We start from the raw sequence: 17,500 nt of genomic DNA, 5'->3' as shown, positions 1-17,500 counted from the left end.
ACACATCTCCTAATTGGCACATGGGCTTCTGTGAGGTCACCGTGACCTTTGACCTCTAAACTCTGCTCTTTGAGCCCATGAGGACGCGTCGGTCGCTCACCTGCGTACAGAACTTCAGCAGCACCATGTACTGGTTCGGGGTGGAGTCCCGTATGATCTTCATGTGCTCCGTGACGTCGTTGAAAGGCGCCAGAAGCTTCATGAGGTCGTGGCTGGTCATGGTGGCGGGCACGGTGAGGATGCACACCATGGCGCTGCGTCGCACGTCCTCGGTCAGCGACGTCATTTTGCTAAAAACAAACAAAACAAAACTTTTAATGTTCAAATCACAGAAGTCAAAAAACACAATTTTAAATGAAATGTTGACGATTTCCTACATGAAGATATGAGAAAACAGATCCCCACAAAAATAAAACCACAATCATTTTAATGAAAATGTAATTTCCTCCAATAATCGCAAAAAATATAGATATTAAAATATTCTCTAAAATAACAACTGTTTATGATGCGTACGATCGTATAGTCGGAAGTGAGAACGCAGCTCCTATATGACATTTTATATTTATATTAATTCATTTTGTATAGCGCTTTGAAAAAGGTACTTAAAAATACTTTACATGGTAAAAACAGAGACCGTAACAGTAATATGAAAAAAGAGAAATAAAATATGACATAACTAGCATCACAGGTTAAAAACAGATTTAAATGTGAGTTTTGAGTGCACTTTATGGGGCTTTAATTTTGAAAATCCACACCAGAATGTCCTGATATTGTCTGAAACACAGAGAGGTGGTCTGCTATTAATATAAATAGGAAATGTATTCTTTATCATTACATGTGACTAATTCGTCATTATTAAAATTATTTTTTTTACGGTATTATTTTCTTTAAATTATCATTTATCTGATCTATTAATTAATATCTATTAATTTTCTTATTTATTTGCATTTATTTACTCATCTACTTATGAGGCTGTTATTTTGAAGCCGGTTCTACATCTCGATACACATGAAGAGAACCACCGCGCCAGGTAGGTGTGTGTGTGTGTGTGTGTGTGTGTGTGCGCGTGTGCGTGTGTGACTCACTTGGTCTTGTACAGGTGCATGATGCCGTGGACGATCTCCACGGACGGGTTCCCGCTGAAGAAGGAGATCTGGTCCGGCAGCTGCTTGGAGGGGGAGTCGGGCTCCGCCGCGGCGTCCTGCGATGCCTCGGTTCCCTCCAGAACGTCCGCTTCCGCCTGAGGTTCTCCGTCCTGTTCTGCAGAACCACCAGGTTCAGCAGTGTGTAAACATTATTCAATGCGTTTAAGTTCTGCTAATAAGTTCATAAATGTGAACAAATGCCATGAAAATACTAAAACCAACAATGTGTCCGTCCGACTTCCTGTCTGTCTCACATCGGTTCCCATTTAAAGACTCAGCTTATTTATTCAGCAACAAGGCGACTCAAAAAGTGCTTTACATAAAAACGATAAAAAGGGCATTGAAATACAGTTATTAACTGTCATTTAAGAGCCAGATAAACAAAAGAACAACAGTGAGGCTCATTGATGTTAATGGAACTCATCAAGATGCATCAGGATTATTTGTTGGTCATTTCATGAGATATTAAATATTCCAGCCTCATCCTTTCAGAGCTAGTTTAAGAAATCAAATCTGATAATGTATAACAATAACAATAAAGAGTGATATCATTATTGTTGAAAGCATTCTGCACGCGTTTACCTGGGCCGGGCTCAAAGGTCTCTATCACCATGTCGCCCATCGCTCTGCTCCCGATGTGTTGGTGCAGCACGGCTTCTCTTTCCAGGTCCGTCTTGCCACTCAGGGTGTGTTTGGCGACGCCCAGAGCTTTGTCTTGCAGGTCCTTCTCCGACATGTCTTCAGCTGGAGGGACGAGGACACCAGAGACAGGACGCTGTGAGCAGGAATGGACCGACTGGACCCCCGAGTATCCCAACGTAATGGGAGGAGTAAAGAGTACGTGTACCTCTGAGGTGTAGTACAGTAAAAAGTACAATATGTACCTCTGAGATGTAGTGCAGTAAAAAGTACAATATATACCTCTGAGATGTAGTGCAGTAAAAAGTACAATATGTACCTCTGAGATGTAGTGCAGTAAAAAGTACAATATGTACCTCTGAGATGTAGTGCAGTAAAAAGTACAATATATACCTCTGAGATGTAGTACAGTAAAAAGTACAATATGTACCTCTGAGATGTAGTGCAGTAAAAAGTACTATATGTACCTCTGAGGTGTAGTACAGTAAAAAGTACTATATGTACCTCTGAGATGTAGTACAGTAAAAAGTACTATATGTACCTCTGAGATGTAGTACAGTAAAAAGTACATGTACCTATAAGATGTAATTCAGCAGTAAGAAGTACAACATGTACCTCTGGATTAATTAAATACATTGTATTTAGTAAACTACCAAAGCTAACAGCTCGTTAGCTTCACGGCTAACTCGCCGTTAGTATACATAGCTAACTATGCGTATGTATACACACATGTTCTCACCAGCGGAGTACTGGAACCCTTGGGGAGAAGGAGACTGGTCGGCTAGCTCCAGGCGGATGACGACCATCGACACACTCATGTGTTACAAAAGGACACGGACACTTTCACAAAGAACTAAACAACACAGCTAACTAGCTAAAGCAAGCTAACGGCTACAAAGAAGAAATAAGAAACTAGTCGTAAATAAAAGGCAGGAAATGTAAAATGTCTCCTGGCCCAGTCACACCAGTATGGTAGTCATACTGGCGTTGTCTGCCGACTGTTAATATGAACCCTAATTATGTTGTTTTTAATAGATAATACACTGTAGCTGTCCAAGACCTAGCTAGCTGCCCCGGTCTGTCAGCGCCACAGCTGTTTCTGGCGTTCTGCTCTTCTTCGTGTGCAGTGAATCAGCAATATATCAACTCAACGTGTCACCGCCACCTGCAGGACAAACCTATGTACTACACCGGTAATACATAAATAGATGGAGATGGAGATAGACGGATAGAGTATTGACCCTTTAACAAACATATATATATTATATATTCCAAATTTCAAAATTCAAGATGTAAAATTAAAACTTAAACAGGAGTTGACCTATTTTCTTCTCTAAAAAAAATTCTTATTTCAATTAATGCAGATGTTCTTCAACTTTATTTTGATCTATTAATTTAATTTAATTTTAATTTGATTAATTTACTGTTAATTGTCTCTATTAATCCACTGTTTAATATACATTTTATTAATTTGCCCAAGAAAATTGCGACGGTGACGTCAATAAATGTTTGTTTTTTTGTTCCACTATCAAGATCATTTGAGCAGAAACAATTATTAAATGATTAAAACGGTGGTTTATTTTCTGTCCGTGCACTCATCCTTGCAGCTCTTTTAACATTTAAATAAAAATAAATAAATAAAGAGGGGTGAAAACATTTCACAACCAAACTCTCACAATTACTTTTATTTTTTATAAAATCTAAAAAAAAGCGCTTTGACATTCTAGTGTTTCTGTTTTCCATTAACCGTAAACAACAACAACAACAACAACACCAACATCTTCTCTGCAGTCACTCAAGACAGACGGCTCGAAGGTTCAAAGAAAAAAGGCATTTATTAGCAGATGTGATTCGTATGCGGGTACAAGACCAACAGGAAGGAGGGAGGATTCATCGTTCACTCACATTTTCACATTGCTGTCAAATTCTTAATAAAAATAGCAAAACAAAAAAAGGAAAACGGCACGCGGTCTGCAGCCATCAGTGCTCCTGTGTGATCTCTGTAAACGATGTCTGACTCTCACTGGTTATGAAAAACAGGAGAAGATCTTTTTTTAGAAGATGCTGAAGCTGAAGAAGTGTTTGGTTCATGGGGGGGGGGGGGGGGGAGTCTAACGGGAATGGCAAACACATGAACACCAGACAGATCTCTTTGCGTCGACTGCTGCCTCAACTCAACATTTAACAATTAAGTCCAGAATATAATATTTCTACAGAGCTGCGTCTTGATTGGAACCGTCGGATCGGTACGGAAGCCCCAGAGGGTCAAGGGAGAAATCCTCTTGTTTTCTTAGTTATGTCATTTTGTAAAACAGGAGAAATACGGCGTGTTGTTGTAATACTCATTGTGGCCACAGGAGGCTGAAGTGCAGCAAGACCAAAACACAAAGTTACAGATGGAAAATATAAACTCGCCTGGAAGGAAGTCATTCATGTTTTTAGTTGTATTTAGAGCATTAGCCCCTTGTGGCCGAAATGAGAACTACAACAACAAAATAATTATTCTGGCAAAACCTTATATTTTTATACGTTAAGTGTTTCTTTGAAGGAAGTAACGCCGTAGTGACACAGATTAAAGTGTTGCTGTATCTTCAGTACTTTTTTCCCCCAATTTTTTTCAATTTTGGACGCAGCTAAAATCTGCAGATTGATGAACTCTACACACAATTTATTTGTTTTCACCCAAAATTAATTTAAGTAAAAGAAACAAAAAAACTAAGAGAAAACATTTTGGATAGGACTTCGAAAATAAAACCACCGGCATGTTTGTTTTTTTCTCACTTGACTCTCCGGGCTTCCGTAGTTTTGGGTCAAAGTCCAAAACGTCACACCGTGCGTCAAAAACACGCATCCGTCGCACATTATATTTATTATAATGTTGTCACAAGATGATTTATCTTCGCATAACGATGCATTTGGTTCAAAAATACTTTTTTAATGACCGCAGCCGTACAAACGGGGTTTAGATAATCTTAATAATGTTCTTTTAAATAATTATAAAACGTGAGTGGAGCTGAATTCTTTTGTGTGTTTTTGTCGACGTGTTTGAAAAAAAAAAAAAAAAAAAAAAAAAGTCCTCTTAACTCATCCCACTACTGCTCTTTATAATACTGAAACTACTTTCAAGGAGACACACAAGATACACAAAAGCAACAACAACAAAAAAAACATAAAAGAAGAAAAAAGATTGTGACGAAATAATTTCTTGAATGAGGGGAAACGTCCGTCGGCGGGGAGTCGGTGAATATTGTGCCTTCCTGCTCTTTGACGGAAACAGCTGGAAAAAAAGCAGCACAATGACATCACGTTCCTCCTTAGTGTTAACAGTCCCAGAGTGTGTGTGTGTGTGTGTGTGTGTTGCTTTCATTGTTCTCACCAGAAGAAACAAAACAAAGTGAGGCATAAAAAGAAGCAACTTAAAACGGACAATATCTGTGTCTTATATTCTTATTTAAGTTGTGGTAGTAGTTCTTTACTATGTACAATAATTTATTAGATTACTTCATCTAAAAACTGCTTATTCATTTTTTTTCCTATATATTTGCTTTATTTTGTAAAAAAAAAAGAAAAGAAAAGAAAAAGGCTCACGTGTTTTATTCCTCATTTTCACTTATAAGTCCCCGTAATAAATTCACGAGTTTACTTACAAGCTTGTGTGCTATAAGAGTTGAACGTGTGTGTGTGTGTGTTTGATGTGAAAGACGAGAAAATAAAAATCCAGATTGAGAGCTCACAAACTGCTGAGTTGAGAAATATGCAGGACAGGAAGGAGGCGAGTGACGACTGTGGTTCTGGATTGTAGGACTCAGAGTCAGCTGGTGGGCTGATGGGGGGTAGAGGGGGTCTGGGGGGGTCTGAGGGGGTCAGATCTTAAGGTTCTTTATAGTTTCGGCTCTCTTCTTGAGCAGATCTCCCGCCTCCTGTAGCGAGCGCAGGTAACTGCTCTGCACTTTGTCCATGGCGGCCTTCGCAAACGACTCCTCGTCCTGAAACACGGACGTTAAATATTAAATAACAACATAATATTGTTTTACACACACACACACACACACACACACACACGGATGAACACGATCAATACTTTCTGATCAGGTCAATCGAGGCTTCAAGCAACCGGTGAACAGGAAGTGACCATATGTGGACTGAGGAGTGACGTAGAGACGCCGTATACGTGTCTGGTGTCGACCTGTCAATCACTTTGTAGCCCCGCCCTAAAGCATTCCCTGCTTTATGGTCTGTTTTACTCTAAATGAAGATCATCACGCTGTATTGAAGACTTGAAACTAGAGATTGAGACCAAAAACTCATGTTTACAAAGTCATTTATATAGACTTCTATACAACCAGAGGAGTCGCCCCCTGGTGGTCAGGAGAGAGAATGCAGCTTTAACACATGAAGCATAGACTTCTATACACCCAGAGGAGTCGCCCCCTGGTGGTCAGGAGAGAGAATGCAGCTTTAACACATGAAGCATAGACTTCTATACAACCAGAGGAGTCGCCCCCTGGTGGTCAGGAGAGAGAATGCAGCTTTAACACATGAAGCATAGACTTCTATACAACCAGAGGAGTCGCCCCCTGGTGGTCAGGAGAGAGAATGCAGCTTTAACACATGAAGCATAGACTTCTATACAACCAGAGGAGTCGCCCCCTGGTGGTCAGGAGAGAGAATGCAGCTTCAACACATGAAGCATAGACTTCTATACAACCAGAGGAGTCGCCCCCTGGTGGTCAGGGGAGAGAATGCAGCTTTAATACATGAAGCATAGACTTCTATACAACCAGAGGAGTCGCCCCCTGGTGGTCAGGAGAGAGAATGCAGCTTTAACACATGAAGCATAGACTTCTATACAACCAGAGGAGTCTGCACACTCACCTGTGTGTTTCCTTCCAAGCTCAACCCGGCCAGCTGAAGGGCCGTGATGCCGGTCTCCTGCCCCTTTATGTATTCCAAAGCCTGGGTAAGCAGGTCCTGCAAGCTCCCCGTCAGCTCCTGGAACCCACAAACCACCGCTGGCTGCCAGAGACACACACACACACACACACACACACACACACACACACGTCCTCGGGTCAGCGAGTGAACTCTAGAATACTTTATTAATAACCGTTTAAGAGGGTCAAAGCGGAGGGATCGTACCAGCGCCGTGTTTACGTCCTTTTTCTTCTTCTTCTTCTTCTGTAGACTCGTCTTGAGCGGCCGGAGGATCTTGGCACAGTGACTCGCCGTCCACAAGACTATGCACACCGTCTGTGCAGGATAAGAATAATCACGTCACTTTTGACTGAAGCGCATCAAGAAACACGATCATAAGGTCGGCGGCTGAGATTTCTCACCTCGACAAAGAAGATGAGGTTTTCTAATAAGGAGGGCCGGGTTTTTAATTTGCTCCCTTTCATTTCCAATAAATCTCCTTTGCATTTATTCAGTATTTCTGCGCAGAGAAAGAAAAAAGACGCATGAAACGTAAACAAAGAGCAAACAAGAACAAACCGTTTTCTCGCCGCGTCGGGAGACTTCTCACCTCGAAGCTGGACTACTAAAGATTGGAAACCGTTACAGATCTGAGTTTGAAGCTCCGACGACTCATCTGGGAAAAAGAGGTGTAACGGAAAAGAAGAGAGAGAGAGAGAGAGAGAGAGTGAGTGTGAGTGGAGGAGGAGCACGAGGCGGTGAACCTGCTGCTGCACGCCACCGACGGCTCTCCTCACCGAGTCCGGCGCTCTCCAGGTCCTGCAGGTGGACCGACAGCTGCAGGGCGGCGGCCTGGCACTGACAGCTGCCGCTGGACAGGGCCGAGGCCAGGCGGGTGGCGGGGGGGCCCAGGAGTGGGTACTGCAGCAACAACAACAACAACAACAACACTTGTTACAGCAGTGAATCTTTTTTTTTTAAGTGTGTAATTTGTGCCGTCTACGATGGCGATGCACCTGCGTGCGTTTCTCCGCCATCTGAGCCGCCGTCTGCAGCGTGCGGTGCAGCTGCGACAGCAGCACGCCGAGGATCGGGGGCTCGTCCGCGACGCCGTTCTCGTTGGCCTTCTCGGAGTTCTGCTGCGCCGGCGTCTGCGGCGGCGTGTGTCCCGGCGAGGCCAGCGAGGCGAGGAGGCGGAGCGTCAGGGAGCGCAACCGCAGCCAGACGGACTCCTCCTCCAGAGAGCGACGCCGGTGCTCCTCGGTCAGCTGTCTGGGGAAGGAAAGGGAGGCACTTTTCGTCAATTTCACCACGAAAAATGGGATTAAAACTATATTAAAAAACAAAAACAAGACTTGTTTCTTCAAGAATAGAAACTGAATTTATCGTGTGAGACGGACCAAAGATCCACGAAGTGTTTCTATGAGGTTCTTCTCCAAAGTCGGTGTTTTACTGCAGAGCAAAGTAAAGCTGTGATGTATGTAGACACCAAACATGAAGTGTATTAGTTTATCTACGCTCTCGTTAAAGACACCAGACTCCATTGACTACCGGGGCGCCTCCATTGGTTCGTTAGTTTGTGTTATTGTGAAATTCTTCATCTGGTTAAATACAGTTAAAAACGAGCGAGACCTTAAAAGGTTTGTTGAAAATGTGGATTTAAATTGGATAATACTTAAAGATAGTGCGTATATACAGTATATATACACAGTATATATATATATATATATTTTTTTTTTTTCATATATTAATTTCTTTATTTTTTATTTATATATGTATATGTATATGTATATATATATATATATATATATATATATATATATATAAAAATAAAGAAATAAAAAATAAAGAAATTAATATATGAATAAATAAAAAAATGTTATACCGTGAATTAGATACTTAACCAATTTTAAAAAAGCACAGATATTTCTTCCCTCATTTTATTAAAAACTTTAGCGCATTTTTATTTATTTTTTGCAGTGAAATTTATAGCGAAAAAACGTAAATAAATATTTTCCGTGCACAAATAACAAAAAAACCACCGGATCAAGAGTCACGATTTAAATCTCGACACCAACCTGTCTTTGGGGTCCCAGCAGGTGAAGACGGTGAGGTCTCTGTTGTCCCTCATGGTGTCCCAGGGGATGTCGTCCTCCTCTGGACACAAAGACATGGCCTTCACACTCTCCTCCAGACTCAACACACTGCAAGACAAATGTAAACAAACAAATAAGACGACGACGACGACACACGAGTGGAAAAAAACCCCTTTTCGACGGAGTGCTCGGCGCTCACATGTCGGCCTCGAGGAACAGGTCCAGCAGCATCCTCTCCGTGCGCACCTGGGCGAAGTGCAGCGATTGGTTCAGCCGGTTCCTGAGCGCAATGAACTCTGGGATTTTCTCAAACGCTCCGTACTTGTACGCCTGGATGATGTACTCTGAGGTCTGAGGAGGAGGAGGAGGAGCCAAACAGTTAATATACAAAAATATTTAAAGTAGAGTGACGAAGACGAAGAGGAGGACTCACATCTTTCTGGTTGGAGTGGAAGAACCTGAGGGAGAAGTTACAGGACTGGGAGGCTGCAGCGAACTGACCCAGAGAGCCGGCGTAGCGCGTCAACAGGAACCTGGAGGTTAAAAGAAAAGAGAAGCTGGTTATTAAAACTTTATCAAACGTTCTTTTTAGACGTAGAGAGCATTCGATCGACTTATTTAACGAGGTAATCACATTCTTCTGTCTGCGGTCTTGATTTTCACTTTAAAAAAAAAAAAAGGTGGAGGGACTAATTACAGTTTATTTAGATTAGATTTAATATTATTCATCCCCAGGAGGAAATTTATTGAAGCAGCAGCAAAACATTTTTTACAAATATACAATAAAATAAAATAGCAGGGCATGTTACATTTAAGAATTTGAAAATAATAATAATGGTAATGAAAATATATATTTTTTTTTTAAATAAATAAATAAATAAATAAATAAATAGTGCAACATTTTTTTTAATGGAGGCGTGCGAAGTGAATGTTTTTTTACTTGAAATATCAAAATGTTTAATCTTAGTCTCGGCTGAAAGCGTTCGTCGCACACGATGCGTTCAAGGACCGGCGAAAAGATGACAAGCCGACCCCGACGACTGCGTTCACGGCTTCCGGCTTCGATAAACGGCGTTGCTTTGGCGTTCGTGTAGAGAAGACATGCTTTCAGCAGAGGGTTCAGACGGCTGCGGCCTCATGCAAATGGCTTATGGGTAAATAATTTAACCTTGTTTACATTAAATACATTCACACACACACACACACACACACACACGTCTACGAGCGTCTTGGCACTGACCCGATGGTGTCGTGCTGCACATGCTTGGCGTCCAGGCTGGAGTAGAGGTCCACCACGGGCTCGAAGGCGCCCAGGTGACAGTAGACGAGCAGCATGAGCAGCTTGAACTGGGCGTTGGAGGGGCTGGCGGTCAGACCCTCCTGGAGGACGCCCAGACTCTGCCACACCATGTTCTCATCCCCTGCAGCAGCGACAACAACAACAACAACAACAACAACAACAACAACAACAACAACGCATTTAGAGACGCCGACAGCAAAGGAAAGCTCTCACAGAAAAACAACAACTCACCCGTCTCCTTCCACAGGTCGATGTAAACGTGAGCCGCCATGAGACAATACATGTCGGAGAACTGCAGCTCCGTCTTCAGCGCGTCCGACCCTGTGAAACACGGCGTTTATTAAACGTTAAACAGTTTATAATAAAACTATAAATATATATATTTAAAAAAAGTGTACAATTAGTACAAAAAAATTGATTTAAACAAAAAAACTTCAGGTCAGTTGTGTGAAGCTTCTCTTTGACATTTTTTTAGTTCTTTTTGATCGTTGTATATTTTTATTCCTATAGTTTTAACTTTAACTAAAATAATTTCCGCACGCAAATGTGTCGCCGATGCAACAGGAACAAACATTTCCACGTGTATTTAAAGCACGTGGAAAAACATTTGGACTGAGGAAGATCAGCTCAAGTCGGCTTTTAAAAAACAAATTAAAAAAAAAAAGGTTAAAAAAAAGGTGTAAATCCTCTTCTCTTTAAATGAGAATACATTAATTCTCAAGAGCAGAAAACAAAGCGAGACAAGAGGAAGCCGCGATGGAGACGAACGAGGAGAGAAACATCTTGAAAAGCAGAAGATGGACTCGTCCCCGTTTTCCTTTCGTACGCGATACGAGATACGGAGAAAAGAAAGTTGGGATGAACGGGAGCGACGTTCACACGACGCCGCTCCGCCATAAGAAGCGGCGCTGCTCACCAAACTTGAGTCCGTGGCGGTAGTGGGCCTTGAGCTCGGCGATGAGCCGCAGCTTCCCGTCCGGGTGGAGCGCGTGATGCAGCCCGAGGGCTCGACTCAGCTGACACACACACAGATGCCTCTGCAGCGCTTTGGTGTCCTCTGGGAAGGCGAAGCCCTCGTCCCCCTGCTCCCCCAGGGGCACCGCTTCCCCCAGGCGGTTAACGAACTGCACGGTAAAGAATAGAGAAGAAGGGGGGGGGGGGGGGGGGGGGGGGGGGGGGGGGGGGGGGGGGGGTGAGCGTGCTTTCCCGACCGACCGACCCCTCGCCATCACGACGACGCTGCTGGAACTAACCTGCACATGTTGTTCGGGGCAGAGCAGGTGGAGGTATATCTTGAGGTCGGTGATGCAGCACGGTTTGTCTCCAAACTTCCCGAAGAACTGCACCATCAGCTCTAAAGGATCACCTGTTTAAAGCCACGGAGAAGAAGGCTAAAGCACCAGGTAGAGGGGGGGGTTGTTTGTTTGTTTACGTCCGTGTGTGTTGTTTACCTAGCAGCTTCTCTTCAGGACAGCCCCGCTCCCTCAGCCGGTGCATTAACTCCAGCCGAGCTAGATACGGCCCTCTGAGCGAGCGCGAGTCTTTGCCGTCCTCCCCCAGAATCCTCTCCTCCACGAAGCTCGCCACCTCGGCCACGGTGTGATGGACCGAACCCTCCGAGCAGCTGGAGACACACAGGGACGAGCAGATCAAGGCTGGCTATTTAAATAAATATAGATTTATTTATTACTACACGTGTCTGGTAAAAGTCGCTCTTTTTCTCGCCGAGAAAAGTCACGATTTTCATCGGCTGATTATAAATTATTGCAGATTAATTTTTTTTTTTTTTTCTTCCTTCCAGCGTTTTTTTTAAAAACCGGACGAGAGGTAGTTTGACTTAAAAAATTAAAAGGTTGGTTTATGGAGGCCCCGCCCCCGGCTTCATATTCGACGCTGTTTTCCTGCAGCTTTCATCGTGCAGACAGAAATAAAAAGAAGGAATGCGGATGAAAGGATGAAGCCGATAAATGAGCACATGAAAAGTTAAATATTCATCAGCGGCTATAATTTTTTTTTTTTTTTAAAAACACCTTTTTTTGCATAATGTGTTTATTTGTTTACAACAACAACAACAACAACAAGAATAAAATGAAGTTTACTTTTGCAGTCGTTATGTTTTTGGGCAGAAGAGGGTGGACTTTGAACACCTGTGTGCAGACAGCTCGGGAACACCGTCAACCATTATGAAGGGGTATAAGAAGATATTGATACATTATGTTGTGCAATACTAAATCGATTCTCAAAAAACACTATGGATTTAATAATTATTAATAGTTTACATGCAAAGGCTGCCGGCAGAAAGCAGCTCAGAAGCTACAACCTGAATGCAATGTTTTGATTGCATCATTTGTGTGTAGTCAGATTTGATGTCTACGTGTTCTTTGTACATATAAATAATAATATATATATTTTTAAACGCGACATACCACCTTGTTTATAGTATCGCAGTATATGGATTCCTGACCTATCGTATCACTAGATTCTTTTTTTTTGTCATTAACTAATGTTTGCTCTGAATTTCATACCTGAGGGGAGTTATGTTTTGGACAATAACACCAGTTTATTGTTCTCACTTTTCTTACTAAAAGACGACCACACAAAGATAAAAGTGTACTCACTGCTCGCCTTCTTCCGGAGGACTCCACGACTGATCGATGAGGTGGAAGAGGGAGTCGAAGTAGGAGGGGTAGAACTGCCAGTCGTCAGGACTGCAACCAGAAACACACCGTTGGTCTCTCAGAAGTCTCATTTAAAATGATAAAAGGGGGGTCGGGGGGGGGGGGGGCTGTACTCACTTCTTGAGCAGCAGCTTGTGGGCCAGCGAGTTGCACTCTGGCCAGCGTTGTAGTCTCCGGTAGAGACTCATGCACTTGGTTTCTCTGCTCTGCAGCTCGCTGGTCAGCTTCTCTGTGGGAAGACACACACACACACACACACTTTATTTATATTTTTTAATTAATTAATACATATATATATATATATATATATATATATATATATATATATCTTTTTAATTAATTAATATATATATATATATTTTAAATTATTATTATTTTAATTAAATATATTTTTTTTAATTAATAAATATATCTTTTTAATTAATATATATAAATATTTTTCTTTTAATTAAAATATATATATTTCATAAGAAACAAATATATATATATATATATTTAATAAAAAAACAAATATATATATATATATTTAATAAAATAAAAAATATATATTTAATAAAATTTAAAATATATATATATATATATATATATATATATTTATTATGTCTAATATTTATTATGTCCTCACCTTTTAAAATAAAAGGTGAGGACATATTTCAATTGGGTTTCATATGGGACAAGATTATTGGTTAATATTGTATTTATAAGTCCTTCTTGCTGTGTGTAAAAATGTGGTTGCATTGCTTTGATATGAATCCTGAACGGTGGATGTTTTTTACCTTCGTGCATCAGTGTTTTACTTCTTTGTGTCCCATCTCGTTAATACTATTGGAGTCATTTCTAAAAATGTTTTTAGATTTAAAAAATGACATCTCGCTTAAAAAAAGGACTGCGGCTGAAAACACCGGCACATTTAAAATAGATGCCGATTAAAGTCACTACAAGGAACTTTCATGTCGTGGTGATTCTGGCGCCCCCTGTGGACAAAAGCAGTAGTGTTTCCTTTGCATCAAAAGGTTCTGCAGCTGCCAGGGTCCCTTTAGAAAACCTCACATTTTTCTGCAGCACAGTCTGGCTCCGCTCAGTCCCGGTTCTGGTTCTCCCGTGCCCCCCCCCCCCCCCCCCCCCCCCCCCCCCCCCCCCCCCCCCCCCCCTGCCCCCCCCTTCCCCGATGCAGTGCAGAGACACGTGAACACCTACCACCGAGTGGACCCCTGATCACATCCAGAGCCTCGACACACTTCCCCAAACGCTCCAGGATCATATAATACAGCTGCACCTACAGGGCACGGGAAGAAAAAAAATTATAATAAAATAAAATGCAGAAACAGCTGTAAACAGTTTCAACAACCTCGCATCGGTTCAGGAAAAACTGCCCCAAAAAAACCCGTCTTTAAACTTTTTCATGATTCCCGTCTTTAAACCCGTGTTATTCTGCACTGAAGACATGTTTGAGTTCTCCACTTCTCCCAACGACGGTGCCGTTTTCCACAGGAGGAGCAGCACGTTTAAACTTCAGCTTCCTTTAAACTTTAATAATCCCTCCGGGTCTCTTTACTCACCTCTGCTTCTGCTTCAATCTTCTCCTCCTTGACCATCTTCTCCACCATGCGTTCAGCCAGAGGCAGGAACATGGTCTGGGACAGTTTTTCATCTTGTGCTGAGATGGCCTGCAAAACAAACAGGTTTTTTTTTACAGAGTAATAATAACAATATTTAGGGGGCTGTAATGGTTGAAACGGCCCATACCTGCATCACCAGACTCATGACAGACCAGAAGTAATACGGATTCTTGGGGACGATTTTATACAAGGCCATTCCCGCCTGTAAAAAGAGCCAAGACGCAGTCTTCAACATCCTCTTCATTACTCTGATTACATTGTATACACGCCGATAGTCACGTGTGCCTAAAGGTGTGTATGAAGGTGTGTATGAAGGTGTGTATGCAGAGCGTCCTCACCTGCTGCATCTTCTTGTACTCCCCGACGCGCGCGTACGCCATGAAGAGGTGAGAGTGGTACTCCTCGCTGAGGGGAACCTTCTTCACCGCGGCTTCGTACAGCTTGGTGACCAACTCCGCTGTGAACGACACCACGTTCAACATGCAGCCACGACTGTTGCTAGCGTGTGTGTGTGTGTGTGTGTGTGTGTGTGCGGGGGGGACTCACGACGATGCATCTCCCTGTACAGAATAGTCAGAGCCTGTAGCGAGTTGTCATCAGTGGGCTCTAGAGTGGCCACTTCCTGGGCCAAAGTGAACGCTTCATCCTGCTTCCCTGTCCTCTGAAGGCCGATAGCCTTTAGGACCTGAACAGGGGAGAGAAACCACATGAAAGATAATATGAATACATTAGTTATCAAAGCTTCACGTGTTAAAGCTGCATTATCTCTCCTGACCACCAGGGGGCGACTCCTCTGGTTGTATAGAAGTCTATGCTTCATGTGTTAAAGCTGCATTCTCTCTCCTGACCACCAGGGGGCGACTCCTCTGGTTAGAAGTCTATGCTTCATGTGTTGAAGCTGCATTCTCTCTCCTGACCACCAGGGGGTGACTCCTCTGGTTGAATAGAAGTCTATGCTTCATGTGTTAAAGCTGCATTCTCTCTCCTGACCACCAGGGGGCGACTCCTCTGGTTGTATAGAAGTCTATGCTTCATGTGTTAAAGCTGCATTCTCTCTCCTGACCACCAGGGGGCGACTCCTCTGGTTGTATAGAAGTCTCTGCTTCATGAGTTAAAGCTGCATTCTTTCTCCTGACCACCAGGGGGCGACTCCTCTGGTTGTATAGAAGTCTCTGCTTCATGAGTTAAAGCTGCATTCTTTCTCCTGACCACCAGGGGGCGACTCCTCTGGTTGTATAGAAGTCTATATAAATGACTCTACTTCTCTTCTTCAATACAGCGTGATGTTCATTTAGTAAATTATGGTCATTTAGAGTCAAACAGACCATAAAGCAGGGGATGCCTTAGGGCGGGGCTACAAGGTGATTGACAGGTCGACACCAGAGACGTATTGTTACACGTTAACTTCTGTTCATTGGCTGCAACAAAAACCAACATGGCGGGTATGAGGCGACATTATAGATCCCAAATTAACTGGAGTTTGATAAAAATAAAACATGTTTTTTTTAGACATGTTTACAGAGTATATTTTCAGCCGTGTGCCTACATCACCAATAGATGGTTTTTATTTTTAAAATACTCTTTTAAAACCATTGTCCTGGGGCTGTCCACATAGGAAGACAAAAAAAAAAACAACAGAAAAGTTTTATCATATAAATTCTTAACAATTAACCAACGACTTTTATACGCACGGGTTCCCAAAAAATGGATCAAATGGATCCAATTAAGACGTATGGCATCAGCATAAAACACACACAACACAACACAACACACCCGGGGGGGGGGGGGGCATTGCCCCTGAGTCACCCACCTTGGCACAGTGCAGGTCCTTGTGTTTCTTCAGCAGTTTATCGGCCTGCTGTATTGCCATTTTATTGTTGCCATTATCGAGGTAATCTGGGGAAACACAAGAGGGACATCATCACATCAACGACGCAGAGGGAACATTTCAGACGTGATGAGTTGGAATGCAATGGGACGTAATTATGTGCGCATTGCAGGATGATCAATTCATTGATTCAATGGAGATGCCGCATGGTGCTTCTGCGTAGTGGCGATGCAACGCTTTTCTTTGCCTTTACATTATTGTTTTTTTTAGGGCCCCGACACTTTTATCCCCAGTGAAGCCGTCGCCGTCGCTCTGGTCGGTAAAAATGGTAAAGAATGCAGACGGGCACCAGCAGAGACACCTCGGTTCAGCCTCCTCGGGGACAGCTGGCCGCCACATTTAACCGGACGCCCTCGGCGACGTCACGTCTATTCTCTCCGGAACCGAAAGTTGACGAAGGCCGGCAGAAACTCGAGGAACTCGAACGCATCGCGAGTCGACTTATTTCTGGGTTACACGACTTTATTTTAAACTTCGCTGCCGCTGAAAGCGTTCAGAACGTAACGAGTGAGATGCAACTGAAAGAAATACATTAAAGTGCTGCACTTCAGTACACATGTGCTTTTACTTCCCTAGTATACAGCGCTACATTTTATACTACTACTTTTCAGAGACAAATATTGTACTTAAAAAAAAAACAGTTAGGGTCGTTGATTATGAGCCGTTGTAAAATAATGTATAAACGCACAGCTGTGAGCGCGTCACTGCTAATATTGTACCGTTTACTTTACTACGTCTCAGAGGTACATATTGTACTTTTTACTACATTTGTCTAATGTCTTTTGTTTCTTCTCAGATGGTTTTTCATGTTTATGATAAACTGAATGATGAAGTGTTCCTTTATGTGATGATGATGAATGTTTATGATAAACTGAATGATGAAGTGTTCCTTTATGTGATGATGAATGTTTATGATAAACTGAATGATGAAGAGTTCCTTTATGTGATGATGAATGTTTATGATAAACTGAATGATGAAGTGTTCCTTTATGTGATGATGATGAATGTTTATGATAAACTGAATGATGAAGTGTTCCTTTATGTGATGATGATGAATGTTTATGATAAACTGAAAGATGAAGTGTTAGAGATATGAGGACAGAGACGCTACAAACATATGATGATCTTATAGAAAATGTTGCATTGATGTAGATTCAATTAAACAGGATATAAAAGAGCAACATACACATTAATCCAGTAACTTTGTAAAATACTGACTGG

The 17,500-nt window shown here is 42.3% G+C and overlaps 2 protein-coding genes across 5 annotated transcripts in view; both read right to left on the bottom strand.

Annotated features, from left to right (window-relative positions):
* brap (BRCA1 associated protein) overlaps nucleotides 1-2,909 on the bottom strand; it is an 11,528-nt gene extending 8,619 nt beyond the window's left edge. For 2 of the 3 annotated variants that reach the window (XM_034546725.1, XM_034546726.1), the window contains exons 1-4: nucleotides 2,524-2,909; nucleotides 1,728-1,889; nucleotides 1,086-1,260; nucleotides 101-290 (exon numbers count right to left, since the gene is read on the bottom strand). In XM_034546725.1, the coding sequence (XP_034402616.1) occupies nucleotides 101-290; nucleotides 1,086-1,260; nucleotides 1,728-1,889; nucleotides 2,524-2,602 (606 nt within the window). In that variant the 5' untranslated portion in view covers nucleotides 2,603-2,909. Of the gene's footprint in view, nucleotides 1-100; nucleotides 291-1,085; nucleotides 1,261-1,727; nucleotides 1,890-2,513 lie in introns of all 3 variants that reach the window. The other variant, XM_034546727.1, reaches the window with a different exon arrangement.
* The window catches only part of naa25 (N-alpha-acetyltransferase 25, NatB auxiliary subunit), a 19,791-nt gene that overhangs the window by 1,549 nt on the left and 742 nt on the right, over nucleotides 1-17,500 (bottom strand). The window contains exons 2-24 of one of the 2 annotated variants that reach the window (XM_034546724.1): nucleotides 16,202-16,287; nucleotides 14,938-15,076; nucleotides 14,730-14,848; nucleotides 14,519-14,593; nucleotides 14,332-14,439; nucleotides 13,970-14,048; nucleotides 12,890-13,001; nucleotides 12,713-12,802; nucleotides 11,546-11,718; nucleotides 11,348-11,460; nucleotides 11,011-11,218; nucleotides 10,326-10,415; nucleotides 10,035-10,215; nucleotides 9,228-9,327; nucleotides 8,994-9,145; nucleotides 8,777-8,902; nucleotides 7,715-7,970; nucleotides 7,496-7,619; nucleotides 7,309-7,374; nucleotides 7,121-7,218; nucleotides 6,924-7,034; nucleotides 6,660-6,800; nucleotides 5,458-5,770 (exon numbers count right to left, since the gene is read on the bottom strand). In XM_034546724.1, the coding sequence (XP_034402615.1) occupies nucleotides 5,648-5,770; nucleotides 6,660-6,800; nucleotides 6,924-7,034; nucleotides 7,121-7,218; nucleotides 7,309-7,374; nucleotides 7,496-7,619; nucleotides 7,715-7,970; nucleotides 8,777-8,902; nucleotides 8,994-9,145; nucleotides 9,228-9,327; nucleotides 10,035-10,215; nucleotides 10,326-10,415; nucleotides 11,011-11,218; nucleotides 11,348-11,460; nucleotides 11,546-11,718; nucleotides 12,713-12,802; nucleotides 12,890-13,001; nucleotides 13,970-14,048; nucleotides 14,332-14,439; nucleotides 14,519-14,593; nucleotides 14,730-14,848; nucleotides 14,938-15,076; nucleotides 16,202-16,287 (2,870 nt within the window). In that variant the 3' untranslated portion in view covers nucleotides 5,458-5,647. Of the gene's footprint in view, nucleotides 1-3,600; nucleotides 5,771-6,659; nucleotides 6,801-6,923; nucleotides 7,035-7,120; nucleotides 7,219-7,308; nucleotides 7,375-7,495; nucleotides 7,620-7,714; nucleotides 7,971-8,776; nucleotides 8,903-8,993; nucleotides 9,146-9,227; nucleotides 9,328-10,034; nucleotides 10,216-10,325; nucleotides 10,416-11,010; nucleotides 11,219-11,347; nucleotides 11,461-11,545; nucleotides 11,719-12,712; nucleotides 12,803-12,889; nucleotides 13,002-13,969; nucleotides 14,049-14,331; nucleotides 14,440-14,518; nucleotides 14,594-14,729; nucleotides 14,849-14,937; nucleotides 15,077-16,201; nucleotides 16,288-17,500 lie in introns of those variants that run through there. The other variant, XM_034546723.1, reaches the window with a different exon arrangement.

This window comes from Cyclopterus lumpus, chromosome 12 (assembly GCF_009769545.1).
Source record: "Cyclopterus lumpus isolate fCycLum1 chromosome 12, fCycLum1.pri, whole genome shotgun sequence".
In the NCBI taxonomy this organism is placed as follows: domain Eukaryota; kingdom Metazoa; phylum Chordata; class Actinopteri; order Perciformes; family Cyclopteridae; genus Cyclopterus; species Cyclopterus lumpus.
Note: the sequence above shows the minus strand (reverse complement) of the source record. Positions and strands in the feature narration are given on the sequence as shown.